We start from the raw sequence: 27,583 nt of genomic DNA on the forward strand, positions 1-27,583 counted from the left end.
CATGTAACCCACCAACTCAGATTTTCTTTATACTTTGTGAAAATGATCACCAACATCACATAGATTACCTTGTAAAATTTCAGCACTGTAATCAAAATGGTTTTTGAGATATTGTTATTTCAAAACCACCTATTTTGGAGGATTTTTTTCATTTGGCGGCCATCTTGATTTTCGTGTTGTTTTTGTTTTGCATGTTATTGTAAAACCATACATGTGATCAAACTGAAATTTTGCACCTTAATAGTTTTGATGATGAGGAATCAGAATATAATGTTTATTTTATATAAAAGCAATGGGAACAAAGTAAAAATAAGAACTCTAGTTCACCTATAGTCTATCTGGTAAAATTTAATTGACCAAGAAGGGTGGCCTGGGAAGCAAGTTAGCATTATAATTTTATCAATTTTTTTTACTTTTTTTTTAAATACATATTTTAATGAGTCTTTTGTTGAAAAAATAAGAGCTGGGTTTTTTGAGTTTTTTTATAAACAATCAAACAGATTTGAGTAATAAATTACGTTTGCTTGTTAGATAAACACTTCTTTAGAACTTCTTGAATCTTATCCGTTATCATTAGTCTACTACTACTATGGCTGAGTTAAATTAAGGAATGGACCTTAAGCAACTCTTCTGTGTCTATCTGGTATCTGTGGCCTGTTGTTGAAAATGACAGTGTTTTTAGCATAATTAGGATATGAGGTTTAGGTACCCAACAACAATCATCTCTGCTAGGCCAATTGAAAAAAGTGCTAGGTAAATGAGGATGAATGAATTTTACAAGGGCATCTTCATTGTTTTCATCAACTTCTAATACCAAACCGATCCACTGAAGCATATCGTATTTGCAGATATAATATTTTCCTGTTCTAATTTCTTGGAGATATTGTATTGAGCTTGTAAGGTTGAGTGTTAAATTGAATTCCTCCTACTCAGAGACTCTTTTGACACATATGCTTGTTGCATCTTGTGGAATAAATTAATGGAAACTTCTTGTACCAGGTAAAGTCTTTGCATTATTTAATCGGGGAGTCAAAGATTTACGTACTGAGCAAATAACTTCAGTCTTTAAAAAAAATAAATTAGATGCCAGATATGTTGTCTTTAGAAAAATTGAACATTTCATTAGCATTCTGAATTTGTGAGCCAGTTGGAAGTTGAAGACTTGCATCGGAAACAAGTCCTTTAACAGTCCCACCAATACCATCACGTGGTGACTTTCCATGTGATGTCGCAAAGAAATTCCATTCACATTGCATCCCAAAATCTTTAGCATGATAACATAAATTTAAGAAATGCTTGCAATTTTTGTACTGGCCAGTACAACCATCAGAAAGATAGTGGATTTTTTATGTATTGGGGAACATTTCTTGTACAAGTGTAACAGTTTTTTTCATAACACAATAAACAAATCCACCATCATGTGCTATCAGATATATTACATAAAGATGTAGGTTGACTTTCAGTAGCACCCTTATCTTGTTTTTTATAAATAACTACAGGGTGTAGTGTGAATTGTTGTTGGTTCCAGTGGTAACTCTGGATTTCGTCTTGTATGACAAATTTAAAGTTTTCTGCAAAATCAACCAAAACAATAATTCCATTTGGGAGTATCGATGACTATAATTTATTTAAGTATTTACCTTGTGCTTTTGCAATATAAGAGTGGGATGTTATAATATCAAGCTTCTCACAAAGACTTTCTATAAATTCACCAACTGTAGATGTGTAACTTAAAAGCTCTGCCCTATCTGTTGTAGTCCACTGTTTATACTCAATTATTTTATTTTCATAAACTTCGTCATTCTCTTCAAGTTGTCTTTCATTTTGTAATAACTTTGAGGTTACATAATTGATAACATTCTGAATTCCAGGGCAACTATTGTATCGATGGACAATGCATTCCCTTGACTCTCTACTACAAACAATGTTCTCAATAAACTCATGTTACTTTTCTCCAGTTTAACTGCACTAAGCATAAGTTTTAGGTTCTGGTGTATCGTACAGACGCATACAGCATGGGTTCCTTTTTGCCCAGCATAGATACACCATTTTGGCTTCAACTGAGCAAATTTGGAAAATCCTATTTTGGGCTGAGGGTTTTGCATTTTAAATTCAGCATATAATTCTTTAATATTGCAAAGAAGTAATCGTGATCTATGTGATGTTGGTGATCATTTTCACAAAGTATAAAGAAAATCTGAGTTGGTGGGTTACATGCCTGTCCCACTTTCTCATGGAATACCCCGTATGCCAAAACTTATTTGTGCAGTAAGGAAATAAAAAGGTTCTGCGTTGAAGATTTTGAAGAACAAACTGAAGCTCTGAATGACTAACCAAAACCTCTCAATTGCTTGAAAACCCACTGGAAAACAGATGACTCTCCAATCAACATTGCCCGAAACAACCAGTGTTACGAGCGTGCCATCAAAGTTATGCAAGAATTGTACGACTCTTGCCGCAACAAGGACAACCTCCCACTGATATTGATCCTCTTTAAAAACATTATCGTGAATATTTGATTTCCTTGAGCGTTTGATGATCCTATATAATGTTTTATGCATGTGACTCTTCAGCTTGTGCTTAATTTTGTATCTGCTTACAGTGACTTCAAAAATTTCCCCAAAAAGCTAATAAATAAAGTTCTTAAAATCATTATGTGCGTGAGGTTTTTTAATCAAATCGCCTTGAATGTAACATTTTATTTAATCTTAAATGAAAGCTCATTAAACTATGATACAGGGAAACGAGGTTGTATAAAAGTCATCACCCTAATATATATATATATATATATATATATATATATATATATATATATATATATATATATATATATATATATATATATATATATATATATATATATATATGTATGTATAAAGATTTGTTTGTTGCTTTTGAAGTTATCTAAAAACGACAGAATAATCTAAAAATTACTTTTGGATATTTTGAAAGCAATAGACATTTTACATATTAAGATTGCAAAATGTTTATACCCTTATTCTCAAGAACTTTTTTTTTTATGATTAGCAGTTGTATTTAGATTGTTTCGAGCTTTTTTATCTAAGCATTTTTTAAAAGCTGTTTTTCTCAGATAAGGTGTCGTAAAGGCGCCGTCCAATAAATCCAAAAAAATAAAAGTGATATAAAGATCAAGTTTTCACAAAGAATGTATCTTATTGTCTTCTGTGATTAATGCTTGACAGACTTTAAATAAGATAAGTTCTGCCATAGAAAATGTTAACACATCACCAAGTTTGGGAACTATACCAAAACTTACGAAAACACAAAAAGTATTTATCAAAAATATTTACATTGCAACACAATGATTTTTCTTTTTTTGGCATTTTGCAATAAAACGTCTAATATCAAGGATATCTGTATGATTTTCTCCTAAAATATCTATTTGCATAGTTTCAGCATCTCGAAATAACAATTCAGCATTATCATATTGATGCTTATAATATAAGCACTTTGCAATCCAATATTTAGTATTTAATGTAAGTGCGTGTTTCTTTCCCAAAACATCTTTTTGCATAATTTCAACATCTCTAAAGACTTTTTCAGCATCATTGTATTGCTGTTTATCATATAAGCACCTTGCGAGCCAATATTTTGTTCGTAATGTATGTGGATGTTTCTTTCCTAAAACATCTTTTTGCATAAGTTTAACATCTTTAAATATTTCTTCAGCAATATTGAAGCATTGTGAATTAAATAAGCACATTCCAATCATATATTTAGTAACTAACGTATCGGCATGCCTCTCTCCTAATACCTTTTTTCGGAAGTTTTCTATATCTTCAAACATTCTTTCAGCAACATGATATTGCTGCTTTTTGTATATGCAACTTGCAATAAAATATTTAGTGCTTAGTGTTTCCGGGTGTTTCTCTCCTAATACATTTTTTCGTATAATTTCTACATCTCTAAACATATTTTCAGCTTGATCGAATTGCTGTTTTTCATATAAACAACGTGCAATCCAATTTTTGGTACTAAGTGTATCCACATGGTTCACACCTAAAACCTCCTTTTGCAAACATTCTACATCTATAAAAAGTTTTTCAGCATTATCGAATTGTTGCTTTTCGTATAAGCAATTTGCAATCCAAGATTTTGTAATTAATGTATCTTCATGACTCTCTCCTATAACTTCTTTTCGCATACTTTCAACTTCTCTAAATATATTTTCAGCCTCTTGAAATTGTTTTTTATCAAATAAACAGATAGCAATACAGTTTTTAGTATTTATTGTATGAACATGTCGCTCACCTAAAGCTTCTTTTCGCATAGTTTCTACATCTTGAAACACTTTTTCAGCATCATTGAGTTGTTGCTTTTTATATAAGCACTTTGCAACCCAGTTTTTTGCACTTAGTGAATCAGCATGTTTTTTTCCTAAAACTTCTCTTCGGCAGGATTCTACATCTTTAAATATTTCTTCAGCATCATCAAAGCGTTGTTTTTCATACAAGCATTTGGCAATCCAGTACCTAGTACTTAAAGTATAAACATCCTTCTTCCCTAAAACCTTAACTCGCATTTTCTCTACATCTCGAAACACTTTTTCAGCATCATCGATTTGTTGTTTTTTATATAAACACTTTGCAATCCAGTGTTTAGTATTTAGTGTATGAACATGTTTCTTTCCTAAAACTTCTCCTCGCATTTTTTTTACTTCTCTAAACACCATTTCAGCGTTTACGATTTGTTGTCTTTTATATAAGCAACTCGCAATCCAAAATTTAGTAATAAGTGTATCCACATGTTTCTCTCCAGAAACTTTTTTTCGCATATACTCTACTTCTCTAAACAATTTTTCCGCCTTATCGAGCTCTTTGTTTTCATACAAGCAATTTGCAATCCAGTTTTTCGTATTAAGTGTATGAGGATGCCTCACTCCCAAAACTTCTTTTCGCATTTTCTCTACTAATCTAAACAATTTTTCAGCATTATCGAATTGTTGTCTTTCAAATAAGCACTTTGCAATCCAATATTTAGAATTTAGAGTATGAATATGCTTCTCTCCAAAAATTTTTATTCGCATATATTCTACTTCTCTGAACACTTTTTCAGCGGAATCGAATTGTTGTTTTCCATATAAGCAACTGCCAATCCAAGATTTAGAAATTAGCGTATCTACATGGGTTTCCCCTAAAGTTTCTTTTCTAACGTTTTCTACATGTTTAAACACTTTTTCAGCTTCATCGAATTGTTGTTTTTCATATAAGCACATTGCAACCCAGCTTTTAGTAACTAGTGTATCCTTATGTTTATTTCCTAAAACATCTATTCGAATCTTTTCTACATCCCTAAATATATTAGCCGCCATATCGTATTGTTGTTTTTGAAATAAGCATTTTGCTATCCAGCTTTTAGTATGAAGTGTATAAATGTGATTCTCTCCTAAAACTTCTTTTCGAATATTTTCTAAACTTTTAAACATCTCTTCAGCCTTATCGAATTGTTGTTTTTCGTATAAGCAAATTGCAATCCAAGATTTTGTAATTAATGTATCTACATGATTCTCTCCTATAACTTCTTTTCGTATATTTTCTACTTCTCTAAACATATTTTCAGCCTCTTCAAATTGTTGTTTACCGAATAAACAGTTGGCAATCCAGTTTTTAGTATTTAATGTATTAACATTATTCTTACCTAAAACCTCTATCTGCAATAGTTCTACATTTCTAAAGACTTTTTCAGCGTCATCGAATTGTTGTTTTTCATATAAGCAAAGTGCTATCCAGTTTTTAGTAGTTAGTGTATCCGCGTGTTTTTCTCCTAAAATCTCTTTTCTCAATCTTTCTACTTCTCGAAATAAGTTTTCAGCTTCTTGGAGTTGTTGTTTTTCGTATAAGCACTTTGCTATCCAATTTTTAGTAGCAAGTGTATGAATGTGTTTTTCTCCTAAAACGTTTTTCTGCGTATTTTCGGCATCTTTAAAAACTTTTTCAGCATCATCAAATCGCTGTTTTTGAAATAAGCACATTGCAATACTGTTTTTAGCACTTAATGTATCGGAATGTTTCTCTCCTAAAAGCTCTTTTCGAAAATTTTCAACCTTTATGAACACTTTTTTAGCGTCATCAAATTGTTGTTTTTCATATAAGCAATTTGCGATCAAGCTTTTAGTTGTTAGTGTATCAATATGTTTCTCTCCTAAAACTTCCTTTTGCATTTTTTCGACATCTCGAAACTCTTTTTCAGCTTTATCGAATTGTTTATTGTGGAATAAGCAACGAGCAATCCTTAACTTAGTGTTTAGTGCATCCCTATGCTTTTCTCCTAGATTTTCTTGTTTTTCATTTAAGCAATTTGCAATCCATTGTTTAGTACTTAGTGTATCAGCGTGATTCTCTCCTAAGATCTCTTTTCTCAAACTTTCAATGTCTCTAAATAAACTTTCAGCTTCACAAAATTGTTGTTTTTTGTATAAACATTTTGCAATCCAGTTTTTAGTATTAAGTGTATGAACATGTCTACTTCCTATAACTTCATTTTGTATTTTTTCTATATCTCTAAATTTATTTTCAGCAGTGTCATATTGTTGCTTTTGATATAAGCAGTTAGCAATCCAGGACATTGTAGTTACTGTATCCGCATGTCTTTCTCCTAAAACCTTTTTTCGCATATTTTCTACATCTCGAAAAAGTTTTTCAGCCTCATCGAATTGCTTTTTTTCATGTAAGCACTTTGCAATCCAGTTTTTTGTATTTTGTATTTTGTATAGTTTATGAACATATTTCTCTCCAAAAGTTTCTTTTAGCCGGTTTACTACATCTCTGAACATTTTTTCTGCACTATCTAATTGTTCTTTTTCATATAAGCACTTTGCAATCCAGTTTTTAGTATTAAGTGTATGATCATGATTCTCTCCTAAAATTTCATTTCGTTTACTCTCTATGTCTCTAAACACCTTTTCAGCTTCATCAAATTGTTTTTTCTTATATAAGCAACCTGCGATCCAGGATTTAGTAATTAGTGTTTCCACATGTTTCTCGCCTAAAGTTTCTTTTAGCAAACTTTCTATGTTTCTAAATAAAATTTCAGCTTCATGGAAATGTTTTTTTTCATATAAGCACTTTGCTACCCAGTTTTTAGTACAAATTGTATGAACATGTTCTTCTCCTAAAACCTCTCTTTGAATACCTTCTAAATGCCTGAACACTTTTTCAGCGTCATCGAATTGTTGTTTTTCATGTAAGCACTTTGCAATGCAGTTTTTAGTATAAAGTGTATCAACATTTTTTTCTCCTAAAACATCTTTTTGTACACTTTCTACATCTCTAAACACTTTTTCTGCAAGATCTATTTGCTGTTTTTCAAACAAACACATAGCAATTTTTAATTTAGAATATAAAGTGTCGACATGTTTCTGTCCTAAAAGCACTTCTCGCAAACTTTCTACATCTCTAAATAATTTTTCAGCATAATTGAACTGTTGTTTTTCATATAAGCAACTTGCTATCCAGTATTTTGTATTTAGTGTTTCGAAATGCTTTTCTCCTAAAGTTTCATTTTGTACATTTTCTAAGTCTCGAAACAATTTCTCAGCTTCCTGGTATTGCTTTTTTTCATATAAGCAACTTGCAATCCAGTTTTTAGTATTTAGTGTTTGTGCATGTTTCTTACCCAAAACTTCGTTTCTCACTTTTTCAACACTTTTAAACATTTTTTCTGCTTTATCAAACTGTCGTTTTTGAAATAAGCAACTAGCAATCCAGAATTTAGTACTTAATGTATCTGAATGTTTCTTTCCCAAAACTTCTTTTTGTATATTTTCTACATCTCTAAACATTTTTTTAGCGTTATCGAATTGTTTTTTTTCATATAAGCACTTAGCAACCCAGTTTTTAGTGTTCATTGTAGAAATATTCTTTTCTCCTAAAATTTCCTTTTGCGTGTTTTCTACATTTCTAAATATTTTTTCAGCGTTATCAAATTGTTTTTTTACATATAAACACTTTGCAATCCAGTTTTTTGTATAAAGTGTATGAACATTTTTTTCTCCTAAAACTTCATTTTGCATTTTTTCTACTTCTTTAAACTTGTTTTCAGCGTCTTCAAACTGTTGCTTTTCATATAAGCAACAAGCAATCCAGTATGTTATAATTAGTGTGTCCGGGTGTTTTTCTTCTAAAACCTCTTTTCGCAAGCTTTCAATGTCCTTAAACAAGCTTTCAGCTTCATGGAATTGTTGCTTTCTATATAAGCAAATTGCAATCCAATTTATAGTATTAATTGTTTGAGTATGTTTCTCTCCTAAAATTTCCTTTCGCATTTTTTCTATATCTCTAAATTCCTTATCAGCGTTATCATATTGCTGTTTTTCATATAAGCAACTTGCAATCCAGGATTTAGTAATTAGTGTATCCACATTCTTCTCTCCTAAAACTTCTTTTCGCAAACTTTCAATATCTTTAAACATGTTTTGAGCTTCATCGAATTGTTGTTTTTCATATAAACAAATTGCAACAAAGTTTTTTGTAGTAAGTGTATCCACATGTTTATCTCCAAGCAATTCTTTTCGCATTTTTTCTACATCATTAAAGGTATTTTCAGCCAAAAAGTATTGTTGTTTGTTAAGTAAACACATTGCAATCCAGTTTTTGGCATTTATTGTGTAAACATGTTTTTCTCCTAAAACCTCTTTTCGCATACATTCTACATCTCTAAACACTTTTTCAGCTAAATCAAACTGCTGTTTTTCAAATAAACAGATTGCAATACTGTTTTTAGCACTTATTGTGTCGGCATGTTTCTCTCCTAAAACCACTTTTCTCAAACTTTCTACATTTCTAAACACATTTTCGGCGTTATCGAATTGTTGCTTTTGAAATAAGCACTTTGCAATCCAGTTATCTGTAATTATTGTTTGAAGACATTGATCTCCTAATACATTTTTTCGCATGTCTTTTACATCTCTAAACAATTTTTCTGCTATGTCGAAATGCTGTTTTTTAAAAAGACACTTTGCAATCCAGTATTTTGTATTAATTGTATGAATATGTTTTTCTCCTAAAACTTCTATTCGTATATTTTCTACATCTCTAAATATTTCCTCGGCGTCATCGAATTTTCGTTTTTCATATAAACAACTTGCAATCCAGGATTTAGTAATTAGGGTATCCTTATGTTTCTCTCCTAAAACCTTTTTTCGCGTATTTTCTATATCTCTGAATATTTTTTCAGCGTTATCAAATTGTTGTTTTTCATATAAGCAGTTTGCGATCCAGTTTTTAGTATTAAGTGTGTAAATATGTTCCTCTCCTAAACTTTCTTTTCTCATATTTTCAACATCTCTAAATACTTTTTCAGCGTCATCGAACTGTTGTTTTTCATATAAGCAACTTGCTATCCATGATTTATTAATTAGCGTATTTTCATGTTTCTCTCCTAACACATTAATTCTTATTTTTTCTACATCTTTAAATACTTTTTCTGCTTCATAGAATTGTTGTTTTTCATATAAGCACATTGCAACCCAATTTTTAACAGTTTGTGTATCCGGATGTTGATCTCCTAAAACTTTTTCTCGTAAATTTTTTACCTCTTTAAACATTTTTTCAGCCACATCAAACTGTTGTTTTTTAAATAAGCACCTTGCAATCCAGTATTTTGTTGTCAATGTACTAGCATGTTTTTCTCCTAAAGTTTTTTTTTGCGTTTTTTCTATATCTCTAAACTTTTTCTCAGCGTTATCGAACTGTTGTTTTTCAAATAAACACATTGCAACCAAGATTTTAGAAGTTAATGTGTCAGTATGTTTTTTTCCTATTACTTCCTTTTGCATCTTTACTACATCTTTTAACATTTTTTCAGCATCATCGAATCGTTGTTTTTTATACAAGCAATATGCAATCCACTTCTTAGTATTTAGTGTATCAGCGTGTTTCTCTCCTAAAATATCGTTTTGGATTTTTTCTATTTCTAATAAGTTATTTTCAGTGTCATGGAAAACTTGTGCTTCATAGAAACAGTTGATGAATACAGCTCGATCGTTGTGTTCTGATAAGAAAAGAAATGTTTATGAAAACTTTTTTTTTTTCCCAGTTCGTAAATTATCTTTTAGGAATTTTAATGATTTTACCCAGTTAAAATTTAGAACATATGCATTTTTATTCGATGTCTTTGAAATAAGAAATATTTTTTGGTAAAGGGTTGTTTGGTGGTCGAAAAATGCGAACAAAGTTTGAAAAAGATGAAGTTTTTAAACTAAGATATAAAAGGATTTGATTTAGAACAAAATTAGCATAATGAGATGTTTGAAGTTGTTTTCAGTAAAGTAAATCTTTTTCTTTAAAAAAACCTTAACACATTACCAGCGGGCGCAGTGATCGCTGGATTGTAGGCCATAAATATACATCACAAAAACGTGCAAAACATAACATCAATAAGAAAAAATAAAAATATATTGAAATATAAAAATATTTATAAAAAGAGTAAAAAAACAAATCATATTATAATTTATTATACTTTTTTTTTGCACTAATAGTTTTTTAAAGCATGATATTTTTGAAAACATATTTTACAATAAACACATTTTATAAGTTAAACAACTCTTCTTGTTTCTTGTGCAAACCCTAAGTTGTATTAATGTATGTAGGTTCTTCCCTACACTTCATATTTTTACAATTTTATGGTTTTTTAAATCCAGCGATAAACGTCCAGGCGAATGTCACGTCAAGGCGGATGCCACGTCCAGGCGGATGTCACGTCCAGGCGGATCTGCATTATACATATAACGCTTTTGAACTAAAGTAGAGGCATTTGGTAGTTCATCAGTATCAATTGAATTTTCAGTGAGCTGTTCTGTCATCAAGCTTCTTGTTATTACAGCTATTCACAAAAGTTTAAACGATTGCAGAGTTTTCAGATCTAATCTTCGGTTTTTCTTGAATTAAAATCTAACGGAAATAGATATCAAAATAATTTTTTTTTCTAATTTGGTAGAGAGGTTATTTGTTAATAGAATAAAAAAAAGTAGGATTCATCTTAACACTGTTTACTCAGAAATTTCATTAAAAGGTAGGTGATACAAATTAAGAGGTGTCACAAAAGTTTAAACGATTTTATTTAGGATCAATTATTTGCTATTTATTTGAAAAATCCGGTGCGAAATTTTTTTTTATTTTTAAATAAAGTTAATATGAGTAGTTTTACAATCAAAAAGTTCATCACAACATCATCAGGCAGCTTTTAATTCATTAAAAGTCAACTTGAAATATTGTAAACTTCAAATTAATTTCAATTGCGAGCAAATGGGTCGAAAATCAGTTTCTTGTGACATTAAATGGCAAGTTATTGGTATGGCGAGGACAAAAAATCACACAAACGTTCAAATAAGCAAAATACTTCACATTTCTGAATATTGCGTTAGAAAAACCATCAAAACCTGGGAACTTACCAAGGACGTCTCCGACATGCCGCGTACTGGGAGACCATCCAAACTCAGCAACCGCGACAAAAATGGTATATTCAGAATGAGCAGAGAAAACCCCAGACTCAGCTACAATAAGCTTGCACAAATCTTCAACGAGTCAAAAAATAACCCAAAAGTTAGCAGAGAGCTCGTGAGACGAACATTGTCGGACAAAGGTATTGGAACGTACATAGTTTCTAAAAAACCTATTCTTTCAATCACGGATAAACGTAAACAACGAGTGTGGTCCAAAGAAAGGCTGGACTGGTCTGTAGAACAGTGGGCAAAAGTTATTTGGAGTGATGAAGCTAACTTTCAAGTTGTAAACCGCAAGGGAAGAATCTATGTCAAAAGATTTGCTGCTGAGAAATATTCAGACAGGTTTTTGCAACATCGTCGACAAGGCGGTAGAGGTTCGGTTGGCATCTGGGGATGTTTTTCTCACAAAGGTATAGGCTTCTGTGAGCTGTGCGAAGACCGAATTAATCAATACACCTACAAGAACACATTGGAAACGTGTTTAGTCCCATCTATCAGACACTTGTATGGCAGAAGCAAGCAATTCATCTTTCAACAAGACAGGGCTTCAGCTCACACAGCTCACTCAACCAAAGAATATTTTTTGAAAAAAAAAGTTCAATGTAATGCCCTGGTGCTCTAGATCACCAGATCTCAACCCAATTGAAAATATTTGGACTTGGATCGACAATCAACTGACATACCATGAAATTCAATCAACTCAGCATTTAAAGCAACTTTTAAATGAGTACTGGCTGAAGGAACCTCGCGTGATGTGCATGAAATTAGTTGAATCAATGCATAAACGAGTTTATCTTTGCTATAAAAACAAAGGAGGAGATTTTAAATATTAATTTTGCTTTTTTTTTCATTTTTTGTTCGAATGTTACAATTCGTTTAAACTTTTGTGCCTCTTATTTTTCCAATAAGATTTTTTGTAATTGTTTTTTTCTAACTAAATATTAAAATTTTTATATGTTCAAATTCATTTTAAAGCTAATTACTTTTTCTTTAATAAATAAAAAAAATTAAGTTGATATTATTTTACAGTTTCTTTTTATTAAACAAAAAGCAAACATACTTGATAAAAATTCTGTAATCGTTTAAATTTTCGTGAATAGCTGTATTTCCAAATTGCAAATGTAACCACTTGTAGCTTTGCACATAATTCTTAAAAGAATTCCGAATTTTATTATTTTGGATGAATTATACACTTTAAACTCTCAAAAGAATTATGTTTTCATAGAGTGATAGTTCTCGATTGGGAGAGTAGAAAATTCTCCTTTTTTTTTATTTTTATTTTTTGAAAGTTTTTTACTAAATATTCCATTTTGAAGAGTCTGCGGCTGAATTTATTTTGATTTTTGATATTTTCAAAATGCCTAAATTGCCAAATTTATTGAATTCAGTCACTAGAAAAAGTTGGCATTTCTAATAACTCTGGGTTATGCTCTGGGTTGTCCAGTATTTATTCATTAGTGTTTTGGGGATTTTTTTCATCTCATCCTTTGTAAAGTTTTACCACTTACAAGATTTCTTTGCAATCTTAAATTTTTTAAAATTTTGATCATGATACCAATTGCTTTCTTCTACCAATTCATATAAATCTTCACCAGTTCAAATAAATCCTATCAGTTCGTATGTATTTTTGCTAGAAAACATTTACAGAATCAACTGGACTATTGAAATTAAATGGAAAAATATTAATACACGGACGGTTTAAAAATGGTTCAACCGTAGCTAATTTGTCCACTTCTAACCATTATACACTTATTTTTTCTTTATTCTCGGCATTTGAAGTGTTCATGCTGTCATTCTCGTTAAACAATAGAGTTACTCTACTATGTTGTCTTGGTGGAAAAATATCGCTATTACTTGAATTGTCATTATCATTATACGATATTGATATTGATATACGATATTGATATACGATATTGATACGAATCTTTGAGATTCGTATCGCTATCCGACGAATAATCCGAAAGAGTTGCAGCAAAAATATCATACTTAATATTTTCTATTGGTGTTGCTATTTGTAGGGTTACTTTAAATACTATAGAAGTAACATAAAATACTCATATTACTCTACAAGTGTTAATGACTTGTGGAATAATATATTTTAAAAATTCTGTAAGCAAATCCCCGTTCGTTTGTTGACCCCCCTGCACTAGCAGAGTATATTTATTACTTTTCGTTAGACGAAGTGTTACGAATAGAGATGGCAGTAGTAAATGAGTTACAACACGCATGTACAAATCTGAACATAAATTTATGCTGCTGTTTTTAAAATATGAAACTGCCTCAAATAACCGAAACTAAAAATTAGAGACCAGTTTATAGAAAAAACTGCTTTTACCGAGAACGCGTTTTATTTTTTTCCGAACTGTATTAGTTAAACAGATAATTGGATGTTATCAATATAATAACTTATATTAACTATAGATTACATAATAAATGCAAAAAGATATTGTTTGTCCCGCAACAACCGCAGAAATTATGAACAGTACAAATAACTCTCCAGCTGTTTATCATCAGAACCTTACGAGAGGTGTTTATACCCTTCCCGCTGGTAATGTGTTAAAAAATAATGCAACACAATATTTATACTCAGAGTTTCAATAAAAATGTTGGAGTTTTTTGTTAGATTGCACAAAAAGTGCACAAAATTCTCCTACCATTCCTAATCTTATTGCTAAAAGCTAATCTCAATCAAAACCCTGAACTCTAAACATAAAATTTACTTGAAATATTTTAGGAAAACAGAATCGCTATGTCGATCTCAAAAGATTATATTACCAATGCGTTCAAAAAAAAAAAGTAAATTAAGGTTAAAACTTCTACATTTCCTATTCAAGATTTCATTTGCAAATTTAAAAAGAAACTGATTTTCCAAGAAAATTGTTCTCAGCAGATAGACTTATTAAACAAAAATCGTTTTACCAAGAGACTTACTCATTTGTAAACTTTGAAATTAAAATGTGGAGAACTCTGTTGTAAGAACTTTCACACGTAGGTTTGACGGAAATATTTGAAAATTACAGTAAAATTTTTATCAAACATTTATTGCTCTGCTTGTGGCATTAGACACTATAAGCAGAGCAAGAAAACATTATTTTCTATTTTATTTACACAATCAAAGAGTGCTCATCACCATTGCACATTAATAGAACATTATATTGAGAATAATTGTTTAATAGAATATACTAAGGACGGGCAACACAACCTTAACCCTTTAGCAATAAATACTTGCCTTTTCCAAACCAAACAGTCCCTAGACCCTTAACCTCAAACCAAACCTACACATTCCTTCCATTTAACCCTAAAGTTCGTACCTTTCTAAAACCTTTATAACCCTCCATCACGCTACACTCATCACCCTAACAGATAATGCCTTTAGTACAGCTTACAAACAAGCAAACTGATTGAAAAAAAAAAAAACCGCCGCCACAAGTTACTTTTTTGAAATTTTAATGAAGTATCTTTTTTAAAAGTAATAGCAACATATAAAAAAATGTAAATGAGAAAATTATTTTTAAAAGATAAAACAATCTAAAAAGAATTCTATAGATTATTTCAAAATGATTTTTTTTTTTTTAAAACATTTTAAAATATTTTGTACATTATTGAATTACAAATATAAGGACAAACCAATGATCGAAATGCAAAAAAAAAATTAAAATAAAAAACCAATTATCTTACCACAGATATCTCTTAGAAAAGTAGTCTGCTTATGTGAAGTCTCCTTTAATTGGTTAATTAAATTTAAAAAGCTTCTCTCGTTACAGTAAACAAAGCCGCTAATGAAGGGTAAGCAGTTACGCAATTTTTCGTTAGTAGTAACTTCATGAGTGCGAGCGTTGAATAATAGATGAACTGATGCGCAAAATTTTATTAAAAAGATATGAACAAATTGATATTGCTGACTTTGGACTGAATATTTTACAAAACCAAGAAGTTCAGAACCCTTCTCATTAAGATTCAAACCAAGTCCTTTTTGAGAAATGTTCACTCTACCTTGGCTAAACATAATAACGGCCACTTCACACACTTTTAAAATATGCTTCTGATTTACTTGCATCAGCCGCTGAAATGGTTCTTTACTTTTACAGTTTTTTTGGAGAAAGTGAAGAAAAATTAAAGTTTGTAGTTCGGTGATGGTTTTTACAAGCTGAATGCTTAGAGTAATTAACGTTGAACAAGCTGCTTTCAAATAAAGTGGTACAGAGAGTAAAGCAGCCATATTATGAGAAGAAATTAAGTGTTTTTCTAAATCAGTTTTCAGAACTTTACTTAACGAATAATCTTCCAAGATACTCTTTGTTCCAATAATGTTTAAACCCAAAATTTGAAGGTTTATCACATCTTTGTGATCCTTAAATGTCATCCAGTATCTCATTGCAGTGGCGATATTTCCACTTAGAACACATTTACAGTTACCTAAGCTAAAAATATCCCATGGTGCTTTTATTAAGGAAACTTTGTTAGACGGTTTATGATCAATTAGTTGTTCTAAGTAAACTAATTCATCGAAGCCATCCATTATAAACATTGTCTCTGTAAACGAGGAAACTTCGTATCCATTTAGAATATTTTTGTAAAATTTCTTTATAAGTTGCTCTATGTTTAAAACATTTTGAAACTTACTGATTCTTTTAAAATTGAAATAAAAAATAAAATCCAAACTTTTCCAATGCATCCCTTTTGCCCAATGGTAAAGGCAACTTTGTAGAAAGTATGTTTTCCCAATACCCTTAGGCCCTGAAATCAAAACCAATCTTGAGCTTTTATCAAATACCTCCTCATACGTTATTGGCTTGTAATTTTTTTTTTTATGACAAAAATATTCCCATTCGTTAAAGTCGTCATTAACCATTTTTATATCTTCCTTTTCTACAGAAGCTAATTTAATATTACTAATGAGAAGGTTTAGATCGTTTCTTTGACTCTGTTTTTTTTGATCAATTGTCCCGTAAGTTTTTAGATAATGTTCTTTCAGTAGGTTACTTGCATCTAAACATGAAATATTTCAAATTAAAGAACTAAAGTGAATTAATCATCTGCAGTATTCTTTTTCCTACACAAATGAAAAAGTTAGTAATAACTAGAAATTTTTGAATCAGAAGTTCTTGGACATTATAATACTGTGAGGGCAAAAGTAAAATTTTTTTGAACTGTTTTCATATATTAGTTTACAGTAGAAATTAATTCTCTTTTCTAGAAGCAAGAAGAGCACTTTTTAGCATATTAAAAGAGTGTTTTTAAAAGTTAAGAAAATAAATTAATATCCTGTTTTGCGACAAACCTCTTTTTATTTTAGTTCTTCGCAATAGTGAAGACAACTTAGATAACTTATAAATCTTGTATTCTTAACTTCTTGTGAATGCAATTGGTCTCCAACTTGTATCTTAGTTTTAAAGTGTATGCAAGATATGTGGTCTATAAATATTTATTAAAAAAGAGTAGATAAAGAGCATTTTCCTTCTTTCTGATAGCTTGACAGTACTATCTTTTTTCTTTTTAATAGCTTTAAATAAAACTAATTGTCGAAGGTTTTATTTCACGTTAGCATAAATATTGTTATTTGTCAACTAATAACATTCTTCCCATCAATCATGTTGAAGTTAACCTTGTACCATATACTTTTGTTTTTTCAATTGGATTTTAAAGATTAAAATAAAAGATGCTTTCATACTCTAGAAAAAAATCTATTTCAGATACATCTACAGCTCTACTAAATATGCTTATGAAAATTCCAAAGGACATGGCAACAACTGAAAAGTTCTTTTACAAACTAAGCATATAAAAATTGATCATAAATATTCAATGAGTTTTAATAAAGATTGTATCAACTTTTATATTTCCTGAAGCGGTTCAGAGTTTGCTGCTCCATCACCTCTTTTGAACAGAGGAAATAAAAAGAGAAAAATAAAGTAGAAACAATATTGTTTTATGCTTTATTTTATATATACATTTGTCTATCAAATCCTCATCAAAAACTAATAAATATTTATTCGCTTTAGCAATTTAAAAAATTTATGCTTTTATAATTGATGTGCATTTGCTAGTTAGTTTGTAATGTTACTTTAGAATTATAATAAAATACTTTGGAAACTATTATTTTTTCAATCGAAGATTGAACTTTCCTGTTGTTCAAAGTATAACATAATTTTTTTCAAAGATGAACCTTTAATCCAATTGCGCAAAATAGCTTACCTATAAAGGCATTTTTAATGAGAAAATAACTTTATAAAAAATTCTATTTTGTGAAATTGTATTTATAGAGAAATTCCATTTTGCGGACAGTAAAATGAGAAAACAGTTATGAAACCGATTTATTTAAAAATATAAAGCCAAATTAAAACGTGTAATCTAAAAAAATATAGAAAAGAAGGGTCTCCACTTACGAAGTATTTCAACTGGTTTCAAAATATCTGCTTTATCCATTAATATTAGAGATTTTTTGACCACAGACATAAAGTCGGTAGGATTTTGTAAAACGAGACTTTCAAGTAAATTGTCCATTTTTTGGTGATCGCTGAGGATATCGTCATCAATGTAATCAATAACATCTTTACAAATAGCAGCATTAAATGCAAACTTTTTCCAATCGGTAGATATGCTGTCAAGCAAAATGCATTTTATTCTTGGATCCATGAGGAATGTGCCTAAAACAACATATGAAAACCTGAGTTTTTAACATTGATTTTTTTAAAACAAACTTAATTAAATTTTCATATCATTTGATAAAATCACAACTTTGTTGAAAAGTGTTTAAAAATTTGATGCACAGGCTAGTGTACTAGTGTACAAATATCTCCTAGAGTTCCTGAAATAAAACGGGGTTTAAACGGTTTTAAAAAAATTGCTTTTAGTGAGTAATAAGTTAGTGATTGTGCCCCATATTTCTGTATTTACATGGCAGCCATTTTAAAAAATATGCCTCAAAGTTATAAATTTTTCAAAATCTGATTAAGCTGAATGAAACTGGTTTCAAGCATCAATCCCTTAACAAAGTTAATAAACAACATTCAACAAGATGGAAAAAATTGCGGCTATTTTATTTAAAATTTTGAAAAACATCAAAAACTTTCTTTTCTTTTTTCTTTTTGATTAACTATCAGCAACACTTATGTGTAAGTTAGTATTTCACTAGCCATGATGATGATCATGCTGGCTAGTGAAATACTAACTTACCCAAGTCTTTTTTTTTTTTTTTTTTTTATACACATTAGTGAATGTTTAAACTGATAAAGTTAAAAACGGAGACAGATTTAAGATCTCTGCCTTTTTTGAAAAATGTTTTAGTCCAATCTAGTTTTGTTTGAGTGCAGTTTAATTGAAAAATTCAACTGCATTCAAACTTCACCAATTCAGCTATTTATCGAGTTCAGATCTATAAGCAGATTAAATGAAATAACTAGGCTCTTAAATATCAAAACATGAGACATACTTGGGCAAACTGAATAAGGTGAGAGTGTTGGCGAGCAGGCTCATAAGACCAATTATGATTTTTATGCAACAGTAATTTAGCAAGTGTAAACAAATCCATTTTTATGCTATAAAATGCAAAGCTAGCTTGAGGCAAACTTTTAAGTTTAGTGTTTTTTTAGCGTTGAGTTTTAACTAATATACACACCTTGTACAGAAAGTTTAAACGCACTTGTTTTTTTGTAAATTATGGTAAGTTTGGACTGGTGCAAAGAGAAAATCTGATGATGGTCTTCATTTTTTGTTTTTTTTTTTCTTAGCCAATTATTAATTAAGAAAAAAACACAACTTTCAAAGAAAAAAACACAAAATCTTTTCTGAAATGTAATATAAAACACAAGAAATCAAAAAATTGATGAGAAGAAAGTGCAATAAAGTTTAAACGCACTTAGTAATTTTTTGTCATGAAAATATGTTAATATGGGATATGACCCCCGTTGTTTTTGATACATGCTTGTAATCGGCTTGGCATTGATTCAATAAGATTTTCAATCATCTTGATTGGAATTTCAAGCCACAATTTTGTTAGTTCTTTTTTAAGCATTTCGTGACTTGTTATTTGCTTTTTTGTTAGTTGATAATCCATCCAGCTCCATAAATTTTCGATCGGGTTTAAGTCAGGTGATCGTGCAGGCCAAGTCATGAGTCGAATATTACTTTCAACGAAGTAATTGGTAATTGAATGTGCTGTATGACATGGAGCATTGTCTTGTTGAAATAACCAGTTTTGATCGGCCTGGAACAAATTGCAACTAGGGATAAGCGAATTTTCCAAAATGTCACGATACCCATACTGGTTCAATCTTCCTTCGTATATTTTATGACAGCCAACGCCTGAGCCTGATATGCATCCCCATATGCCGACAGAGCCACCACTTTTTTGAATACGGCTGTGTATGTGTTGCTTCAAATATTTTTCCGTATTTTTGCGACCAACAAATCTTTTGTTTTTTCTGTTAATAATTTCAAAATTCGACTCATCGCTAAAGATAATTATTTTCCATTGTTCCACTGAATAATTTAAACGCTCTTTGCACCATTTTTTTGGCTTTAGACGATCGGTTAACGACAACATAGGCTTTCTTACAGCATGAAACGAATTTAATTCTTTTTTGCGTAATAGCTTACTTATTGTCGTACGACTAACTGTTCTGTCTACAAGCGAACTATTGATTTCTGCAGTCAAAGCTGACACTCCTGCTCTTGGGTTGCGTCTGCTAAGCGTATAAAGCATGTTTTCATCGCGAGCTGACAGTTTTTTTGGGCGCCCAATACAAGGTTTATCATTGACACTACCAGTCGATAAGTAATTTTTTATTGTTGTACGAATGCTGAATTCAGAAATATTCAAATGTTTGCCAACTTGTCAATTGCTCATTTTCAATTTATGCATGCCAATGACTTGCCATTTGATTTTCGATGAGACAGCTCTTTTACCCATGAAAATATGATCTTTTGATAAAGTTTTATCAGTTGAAAATGGCTGAAGGTTGAATCAAATCGTAGACGCAGTTTTTTTTGCAAAATAAAATAAGAATAAAGATGCAAGTACAATATGCTGACGATAGCAGGCTTTTGAGTGATGAAAATGCGAAAGACTGCAAGAAAAAATCAATCAATTAACTAGCGTTACGAGTTTTCCAACCAAAGTGCGTTTAAACTTTATTTCAAAAAATTGAAAGGACTTAATTGCTCCGTTAATTTTCTCATCACTCTCCACCTTCTTTATGGTGTCCTTATATTTTTTTTTTTTTCTCTAAATCGATAAATTAAACCATTAGTAAAAATAAACATAAAAAATTCGGACCATATCTCATCAATTTATCGGGTTATCATTTCTTAAAAGAATTATAGACGTTAAAAAAACAAGTGCGTTTAAACTTTCTGTACAAGGTGTATATTCTTTTATGTGAATTCAACTCTGTTTTTCCATTAAAATTAGAAATTTTTGCATTTAAACTGTTTAACAAATAAATAAAAAAGTACTCATGAACTTTAGATAAAATGAACACCAATTTTATTTAGTAACACTTTAGTAAAATCTTCAGGCTTCTAAGTTTTAAATTACTATTTGGCATATTATTTTGCATCTTATGTTTAGGAAAGCTTTTTGAAATAAATAAAATTGAGCCATAAGTATGAAAGTGAAAATGATAAAATCCATTTGTTTTAACTATTTATTACCGTGGCAGTAAAATATAACTGCCCCTTTGAATTTCCCAATGTTAGTTACCAAAACATTTTTATATTGGCATTAAATGAATTAGTTGAACTGTATATATTTTTTTATCATTTTTAACTCTAGTTACAGAAGGTTGTCAAGAATTCAGATGCACATTACTAAGCCTGTCTAGCGGGTCAGGTGGTGGTCGGTAATAGTTTTGACCTTACTATTACATCCATAATAATTTTTTTGTCAGCATAGTTGTTGTAAACATAAAATAAAACCCAGAATTCAATGAAATTTAATCTTCAACTTTAAGTTTTACATTTCAAATGTATAGATGCTAACCAAAATGGTGTTAGTGCATTATAGAGATCATACGTCTAAATTAGTTGATTAAACCATTATTCGCTTGGGGATTGTCAGCATACAGGAATAAGAAACTTAAACGAACTTACCATTTGTAATCACTAATTGTAGTTATTTTTTAGTTTTACGTTTTAAAAAGATTAATTCCAAAAACTATTAAGAATATTATAATTTGATGCTAAAAGATGCCTTCCTTTTGATTAATAAAATTATAGAAAATAATTTTTTCAATGACGGCTCTGTAAATACAGGATAAATGACGAACTGGTGTCTGAAATTTTTGTGTAAAATATCACCATATACCGATTTACAGTTTTTATGTTTTCCACTATATGGAATGTTCAGTAAATACAATACAGAAACCTATAAGGGTAGATCTGTAAAGTGTTTATGGGTTTAACGCCAGGTTTTTTCATTTCCCATACATTAGTTAATAATCATCATGAGCATTTTGATGATTGCTTATTTTATGGGGCCTTGCAACTTGATAAAGGATGCTTTGTTCGTAATTTTGTATTACTACAACCCACATCAAACAAACACAACCATTAGTCATTTCTTTAACCTCTTTAAAATGTATTCAATACCTCAGCACAGTCTAAGATTTTTTAAAAAGCAGACAAAGCAGTAACTATTTTCAGCGAGCCTAACAATATTTTCGGTTTGATTTTTGGTTAGTAAAAGTTGCTCTATAAAAATGCAGCCTAACTGTTTTGTGTATAACAGGCAAGCAAGTATCAGCTGAAATACTTTCTTTAATTGCATCTTCAAAAAACAGTCATACTTATCACTCCTCTCATCCGAACCGTCACAATAAATCACATAAAACTGCAGAAGTAGCATGAAGCATATATATATATATATATATATATATATATATATATATATATATATATATATATATATATATATATATATATATATATATATATATATATATATATATATATATATATATATATATGCAGTATGCTACTGCTGCAGTCTTTCTAGCTCACCCTATTTTACCCTAGATTTGTTAAATTTGTGGTGAACGGCTTCGCTATATTGTTCTGAATAATTATCAAATATAATGTAATTTATGAACTCTCCGCACAATCATTTAAAATTTATTTAATATAGCTTCTAAAAAAGCATGTCAATAAAAGTTGTCCACGGTTCAAAAAAATGACCTTTTACTCAACCTTTCTGACCCAAAGAAAACCTCTAGAGAGGTGATAGTGCATACCTAGAGGAATAAAAAAAATCATTTTCCCAAAATCAACCATTGGCGCACGAGCTAGATTAAGCCATCTAAAGATTAAGATAATATTGTTGATATATGTAAATCCTAAGATTTCTCAATTTAGTTATGAAAAGTGGGTTTTTGATTTCAAGTTACATATGGTATATATTCTTTTGACCAGATGTGTTTGCTGTTCAGGTCCACAAGGCAGTTTATTAGGTTCTATATGTATTGAGGATGACCAAAAGAACGTTTAAACTTTTGCCAGTGATGCTTGAATCTATGGTGCAGAGTCTATTTTGCTTGTTCACTAAAGATTCCTTGAAAGCACTTTTGTCGGTTTATGAAATGTCTAATCTGGAGGAAAACTGCAGGGACCTTGGGTGTAATTTAAACTGCTGTAAGAGCAGCATATAATTATTAGAAACTTTGAAAATTTTCTGAATAGTTGTGCTCCAAATAACTGCCAAAACAAGACTCAACAACAGTGTTGAACTTTCGGAAAGTATTTGCATAGCCAAACACTCTAAATTCAGATTTACTTTGTGGAAGTTGTTGGAGCATATAAATTTTTTTCAGGAACTTTTTGCATTCTGGTCCTACCAACTGACCCCCATAGTAGGGTGTGGTCTGGATGTTAAGTACAACTACCCACTTGTTAGCATTTACCCATGCCTCTTTGAGTGATTTTAGGAGATGATTTACTACCCCTAGCAATAGATGTAGTTCCATGGGGGGGGGGGGGGGATTAGATCTATTTTTCAGGCCTTCCCAGGAGAGGCGTGCGGTCGATCGCTTTGAGTGACCACGTATACATATATATTTTTTGAGAATTTGGCCACGGTTTTTTAGCATAAATTAATGACGCATTTTTAAAAAGGCGCTGAAAAAAATAAACACCCTAAAAATAAGAAAAAAAACATATAAAATAATTCGGATATTAATCTAGCAAGAATCACAGACGCATTTTTTAAAAATCGCATGTGTTATTAAATATTTCGGTGGTCCAAATATTACGCCACCCTAGGTGTTACCCCCTCCCTTCTACAACTTTTTTTACAACTGATTTATATTTCTTTTGTATTGTTAAACGGATATCGAGTTTATGTATTCATATTTTTATGTAAAACAGCATTAAAGCCAGAATAGATTGTAACAAGAAAAAATATATATTTAAATTTTGTGATAAGAAAAAACTTTGTAGAAAAAAAAAAGTTTCAAATTAGAAAAAACCATATGTAAAATAAAAAAAAAAAATTTTGTTATAAGAAAAAAAAATGCAAAAAATATATATATATATATATATATATATATTAATTTTATGTTATTATTTCCTTATTAATGAAAAGAATAAATTATTAAAAAAATTATAGAATAATACAACGAATTAGTTTGATTTTTTCAGCGCCTTTTTAAAAATGCGTTTTTTTTAATATATGCTAAAAAAGCGTGGCCGAGTTATCCAAAAAAAAAAAAATATCCGTGTTCACTCAAGGCCTGAGACCGCACGCCTCTCCTGGGAAGGCCTGATTTTTAGATTATCATCTGATGAGCCAATGAATGGAGAATGAATGGTGTTGTTAAAGTTCTTTGCTAATTTTCTCTCTTCATCAGGGGAGTAGAAACCTTCAAAGTCTTTCCTGATTGACACGAGGGTTCTGGGAGATCCAAAGTTTATCATGTCCTTGGCTTCAATATTACACCAAGTGCATGGATGCAAATAACAAACGGTGTTAGCAAGTTTCAAGCCACAGGACGAGAAGAAGGTATATCCTTCACTTTTGACGAGAAGAAGTGTATATCCTTCAATTCACTCAAGTCAAAGATCAGCCTGAGAGTTCTTTACACACAGCAAGCAGCATTTGTTGCTTTACACTGGAATCTTTTGAAAGTTGTTCAGCCAATAACGTTCTTATATGCAGTTGAGGAAGGTTCTCCAGGTCTATAACACCAAACTGACTTTAAGAAAACCACCTCTACCGTCAATCCCCAGCTTTACAAGATGCTTTTATAAAATGCCTCTTTTAAGGAAAGTTTGCTCAAGGAGGGATTTGACATTTATGCAAGAAGCAACAACCCTCAATGTCAGCGGATGTAAACTCTTCTAAAAGTTGTTTTCCAAAAGACTGGAAAATTGCTGGAAAAGTTTTCTCAACAATTCGAGTTTGTGGCTTACCATTCAGAGTTGTTGCTAATTTGTTTATTCCCACATTAGAAAGGCCTGTGTTCATTTGAATCTTAGCAAAATCCTCAGCAGCAAGGTATTCTTTTTTTGCGAAGAGACGTCTGTATTTAGTTGAATCTGATATTGGATTCAGAAAAATATCATCTATTATAAACTTGTTGTACTTTTTTGTTTCCATTTGATGGAATGAATTACTAAAAAATTCATTTGATGGAAATTAATATTATAACTTTATTAAAAGATTTGAATGAGCTCAAATGACATAGAGACTAACAAAAGTCAATAAAATTACATTACACTTAGACTTGTCCAGTGACATTATTTACCTAGAATGAGAGGCATTAATGAGCCTCCTTGAGCTTCCTTAAGTCTGAAAGCTCCATGAGGAGAAGCAAAAGATTAAGATATAACTGACACTGCAGCATACTCAGCTGCAACTGTCTTTTGTTGAGACTTCTAACAAGTTGTTGTGCAGGATGGATTTTGTGCAGACATAAGATATACCTCCTCCATCAACAGAGAAGTGCTTCACACATCTTTTCTCTGAATTACTTTGTGTCTTGGGGGATTTGTCTGGTCTGGAGGTAAACTTTCCTGTAGGTAAGATTTTGCTTTTCCTAATAGTCGTGCAAAAGAGAAAATTTTGTTATCACAGGATGTTGATCTTGTAAGTGTTTTGACACTGATTGAGTTGAAATCAAGTAATTGGGGAAATGTGGTCTATTGACCCTCTTCATGTCTTCTAAGGGTAGATTTACAAGCCTCACAAATTCCACATGGCACTCTTAACTCCTAGAAGTCAATTTGTTTCTGTAGAATGTTTTTGACCCTTCCCATCAAATTATTTTTGAGTACCCTTAATGCCTTATTGAGGCAAAGAAAAAAATCTTTTCTTTTTTCATCATGGTTTTTTTGCCTTATAAGGCATTTTTGATCTTTGAGAATTATGCTTCGAATAGTTAAACACAAGAAATTTTTATTGAAAATAAACAGATGATAAGTTTTTGAAAGATTAGACATACGCTTTTTCCCAGATTTTTATGCTAAACGAATTGAAACGGTTAAATACTCATAAAACTGGTGGCACGAGATTTTAGGGTGTTGCTATGCATTCATTAATTGGAAATGTGCAATAGACAAAAAAAAACATTTTGTAGTCTAATGGACAAGTATGACTTACACTGAGCAAGGCAAAATCATGATCCTTCTAGAATAAAAAAACGAATAGTTTTAATGCACTCTTAGAACAAAATCACTTTGTAAGAAACGTTTTTTTTTTTTTTTCTTAGTATTTTTTGTTATAGAGGAATTATTAATGTTTTAAAATGATATTTGAGTTAAAAATATATTTCGTGAGTTAAAATATATTTTCAAAAACGTCATATTTGTTGATTTGAAGAGGGGTCTAAATTTTAAAAACAGCATTTTATGCTGAATTTTCAAATGCAATTTTCTCTTTCTGAGGCCGATGCTTGATTTTGGGGAAACTATCTTTTTTAATCCTCTTGGTCTATACTATCACCCCTCAAGAGGATTTCTCTGAGTCAGAAAGGTTGGGTGGAAGGTCAATTTTATTATTATTCAGTTTATTCAGTTTTGATTGAAATTAAAACACTGCTGATTCTGCATTTGCAGAACTTTTTCAATGAAACAATTATACCAATAATCTGTTCGATGGATCAATTATACCGGTAAAAGTTTCTGAATGAAGTCTATTTCTTGTTTCAAACGAAGATTTCGCCTCGGAGCGTGCTATAACAAAACAATTGCCAATTATTAGTAGACAAAACAGTGAATGGAGAAAGTTTAATGATAACTCTAACCAATAAAAGTTACAATCGAGTTATGGAAATGGAAGAATAAAGATTAGTTGTTATCAACTTTGAGCTAAATACTCATTAGCGCTTTTGACGATTTGATATGAAGTTAACGAATATATACTTTGGAAACTTAATTTTCTCTTCAATCATTTCTATGCATGGTTTATAAAAACAAACATGCCTCATAAACCATTTATCTCTCAAAAATCTTTGAATATTTTTACTGTGTTTTCTGATAACTATATCGCAAATCTTTAGTTGCATATAGTTTAAAGCATTATTGATTCAAAAACATTCAGTTAAATTTCAAGCGATGTCTTAAAATATTATTAAAAAATTTTTATTACTTATCCTAAAATAGAATAAATATTATTAATGCTTAGCATTTATAGCACTCGTTTGAAGAAGAAACGGAAGCAAGAAAATGAAGATTTTGCAGTTAATTAGTTAAAACTTACTTTACTAAAGAAATGTTAAGGTTTCGGCTCTTATAGAGGCCAAATTTTTTAGTCAACAGTCCTTAAAAAACTTTTTTTTAACTTATAATTAAAGGTTAAAGGAATGTAGATGATAAAAGGTTTTTTAATAAAAAAATAACACCCACCGTTTTGCTACCACTTTTCTTCTAAAAAATCGGTAAACAAGATTCCCGTCTTCAGTTAAACAATATCAATCTTTTTGAATGAGTAATTCAAAGTCTACAAAACAACTTTGTAAATACATTTATTATAGCTAATTTTGCAAAGCAGATAATCACACTTATAATAAACTATGCTAATGTCTAGTCAAATCACTGAAATAGCATTCAGATTTCAACTGTATGATTGGATGCGAAAACAATGGCATAAATCGATTGGTGAAATCGTTAATCACCGATTGCATTATTGGT

General features: G+C 30.6%; 4 protein-coding genes and 1 pseudogene across 8 annotated transcripts in view; all 5 read right to left on the minus strand.

Annotated features, from left to right (window-relative positions):
- Positions 1–27,583, minus strand: part of LOC145186651 (mannosyl-oligosaccharide glucosidase-like) — a 405,622-nt gene that overhangs the window by 338,192 nt on the left and 39,847 nt on the right. The gene's annotated exons all lie outside the window — the stretch shown is intronic.
- Positions 1–27,583, minus strand: part of LOC149884515 (dynein axonemal assembly factor 4-like) — a 381,661-nt gene that overhangs the window by 314,231 nt on the left and 39,847 nt on the right. The gene's annotated exons all lie outside the window — the stretch shown is intronic.
- The window catches only part of LOC145186554 (uncharacterized), a 246,865-nt gene that overhangs the window by 179,435 nt on the left and 39,847 nt on the right, over positions 1–27,583 (minus strand). The window lies entirely within an intron of this gene.
- On the minus strand, positions 377–2,235 carry LOC149884534 (uncharacterized; annotated as a pseudogene).
- LOC149884535 (uncharacterized) lies at positions 2,920–27,473 on the minus strand. 4 transcript variants are annotated; one of them, XM_090095843.1, is made up of 5 exons: positions 27,299–27,436; positions 26,564–26,626; positions 17,848–18,108; positions 15,143–16,453; positions 2,920–10,011 (listed from the first exon to the last, which is right to left on the minus strand). In XM_090095843.1, exons 3-5 carry the CDS (start codon positions 18,095–18,097, stop codon positions 3,308–3,310), a joined length of 8,265 nt encoding a protein of 2,754 aa, XP_089951969.1. In that variant the 5' UTR covers positions 18,098–18,108; positions 26,564–26,626; positions 27,299–27,436; the 3' UTR covers positions 2,920–3,307. The 4 variants fall into 4 exon arrangements, with proteins under 4 accessions (XP_089951969.1, XP_089951967.1, XP_089951966.1 ...); XM_090095841.1 differs by having other exon boundaries at positions 26,535–26,626; XM_090095844.1 differs by lacking the exon at positions 26,564–26,626 and having other exon boundaries at positions 3,277–4,178; positions 4,273–10,011; positions 27,299–27,473.

Source organism: Hydra viridissima, unplaced genomic scaffold, assembly GCF_058129835.1.
Source record: "Hydra viridissima isolate aposymbiotic clone 2 unplaced genomic scaffold, HvirCarnegie_v1 scaffold_8, whole genome shotgun sequence".
Classification (NCBI taxonomy): Eukaryota; Metazoa; Cnidaria; class Hydrozoa; order Anthoathecata; family Hydridae; genus Hydra; species Hydra viridissima.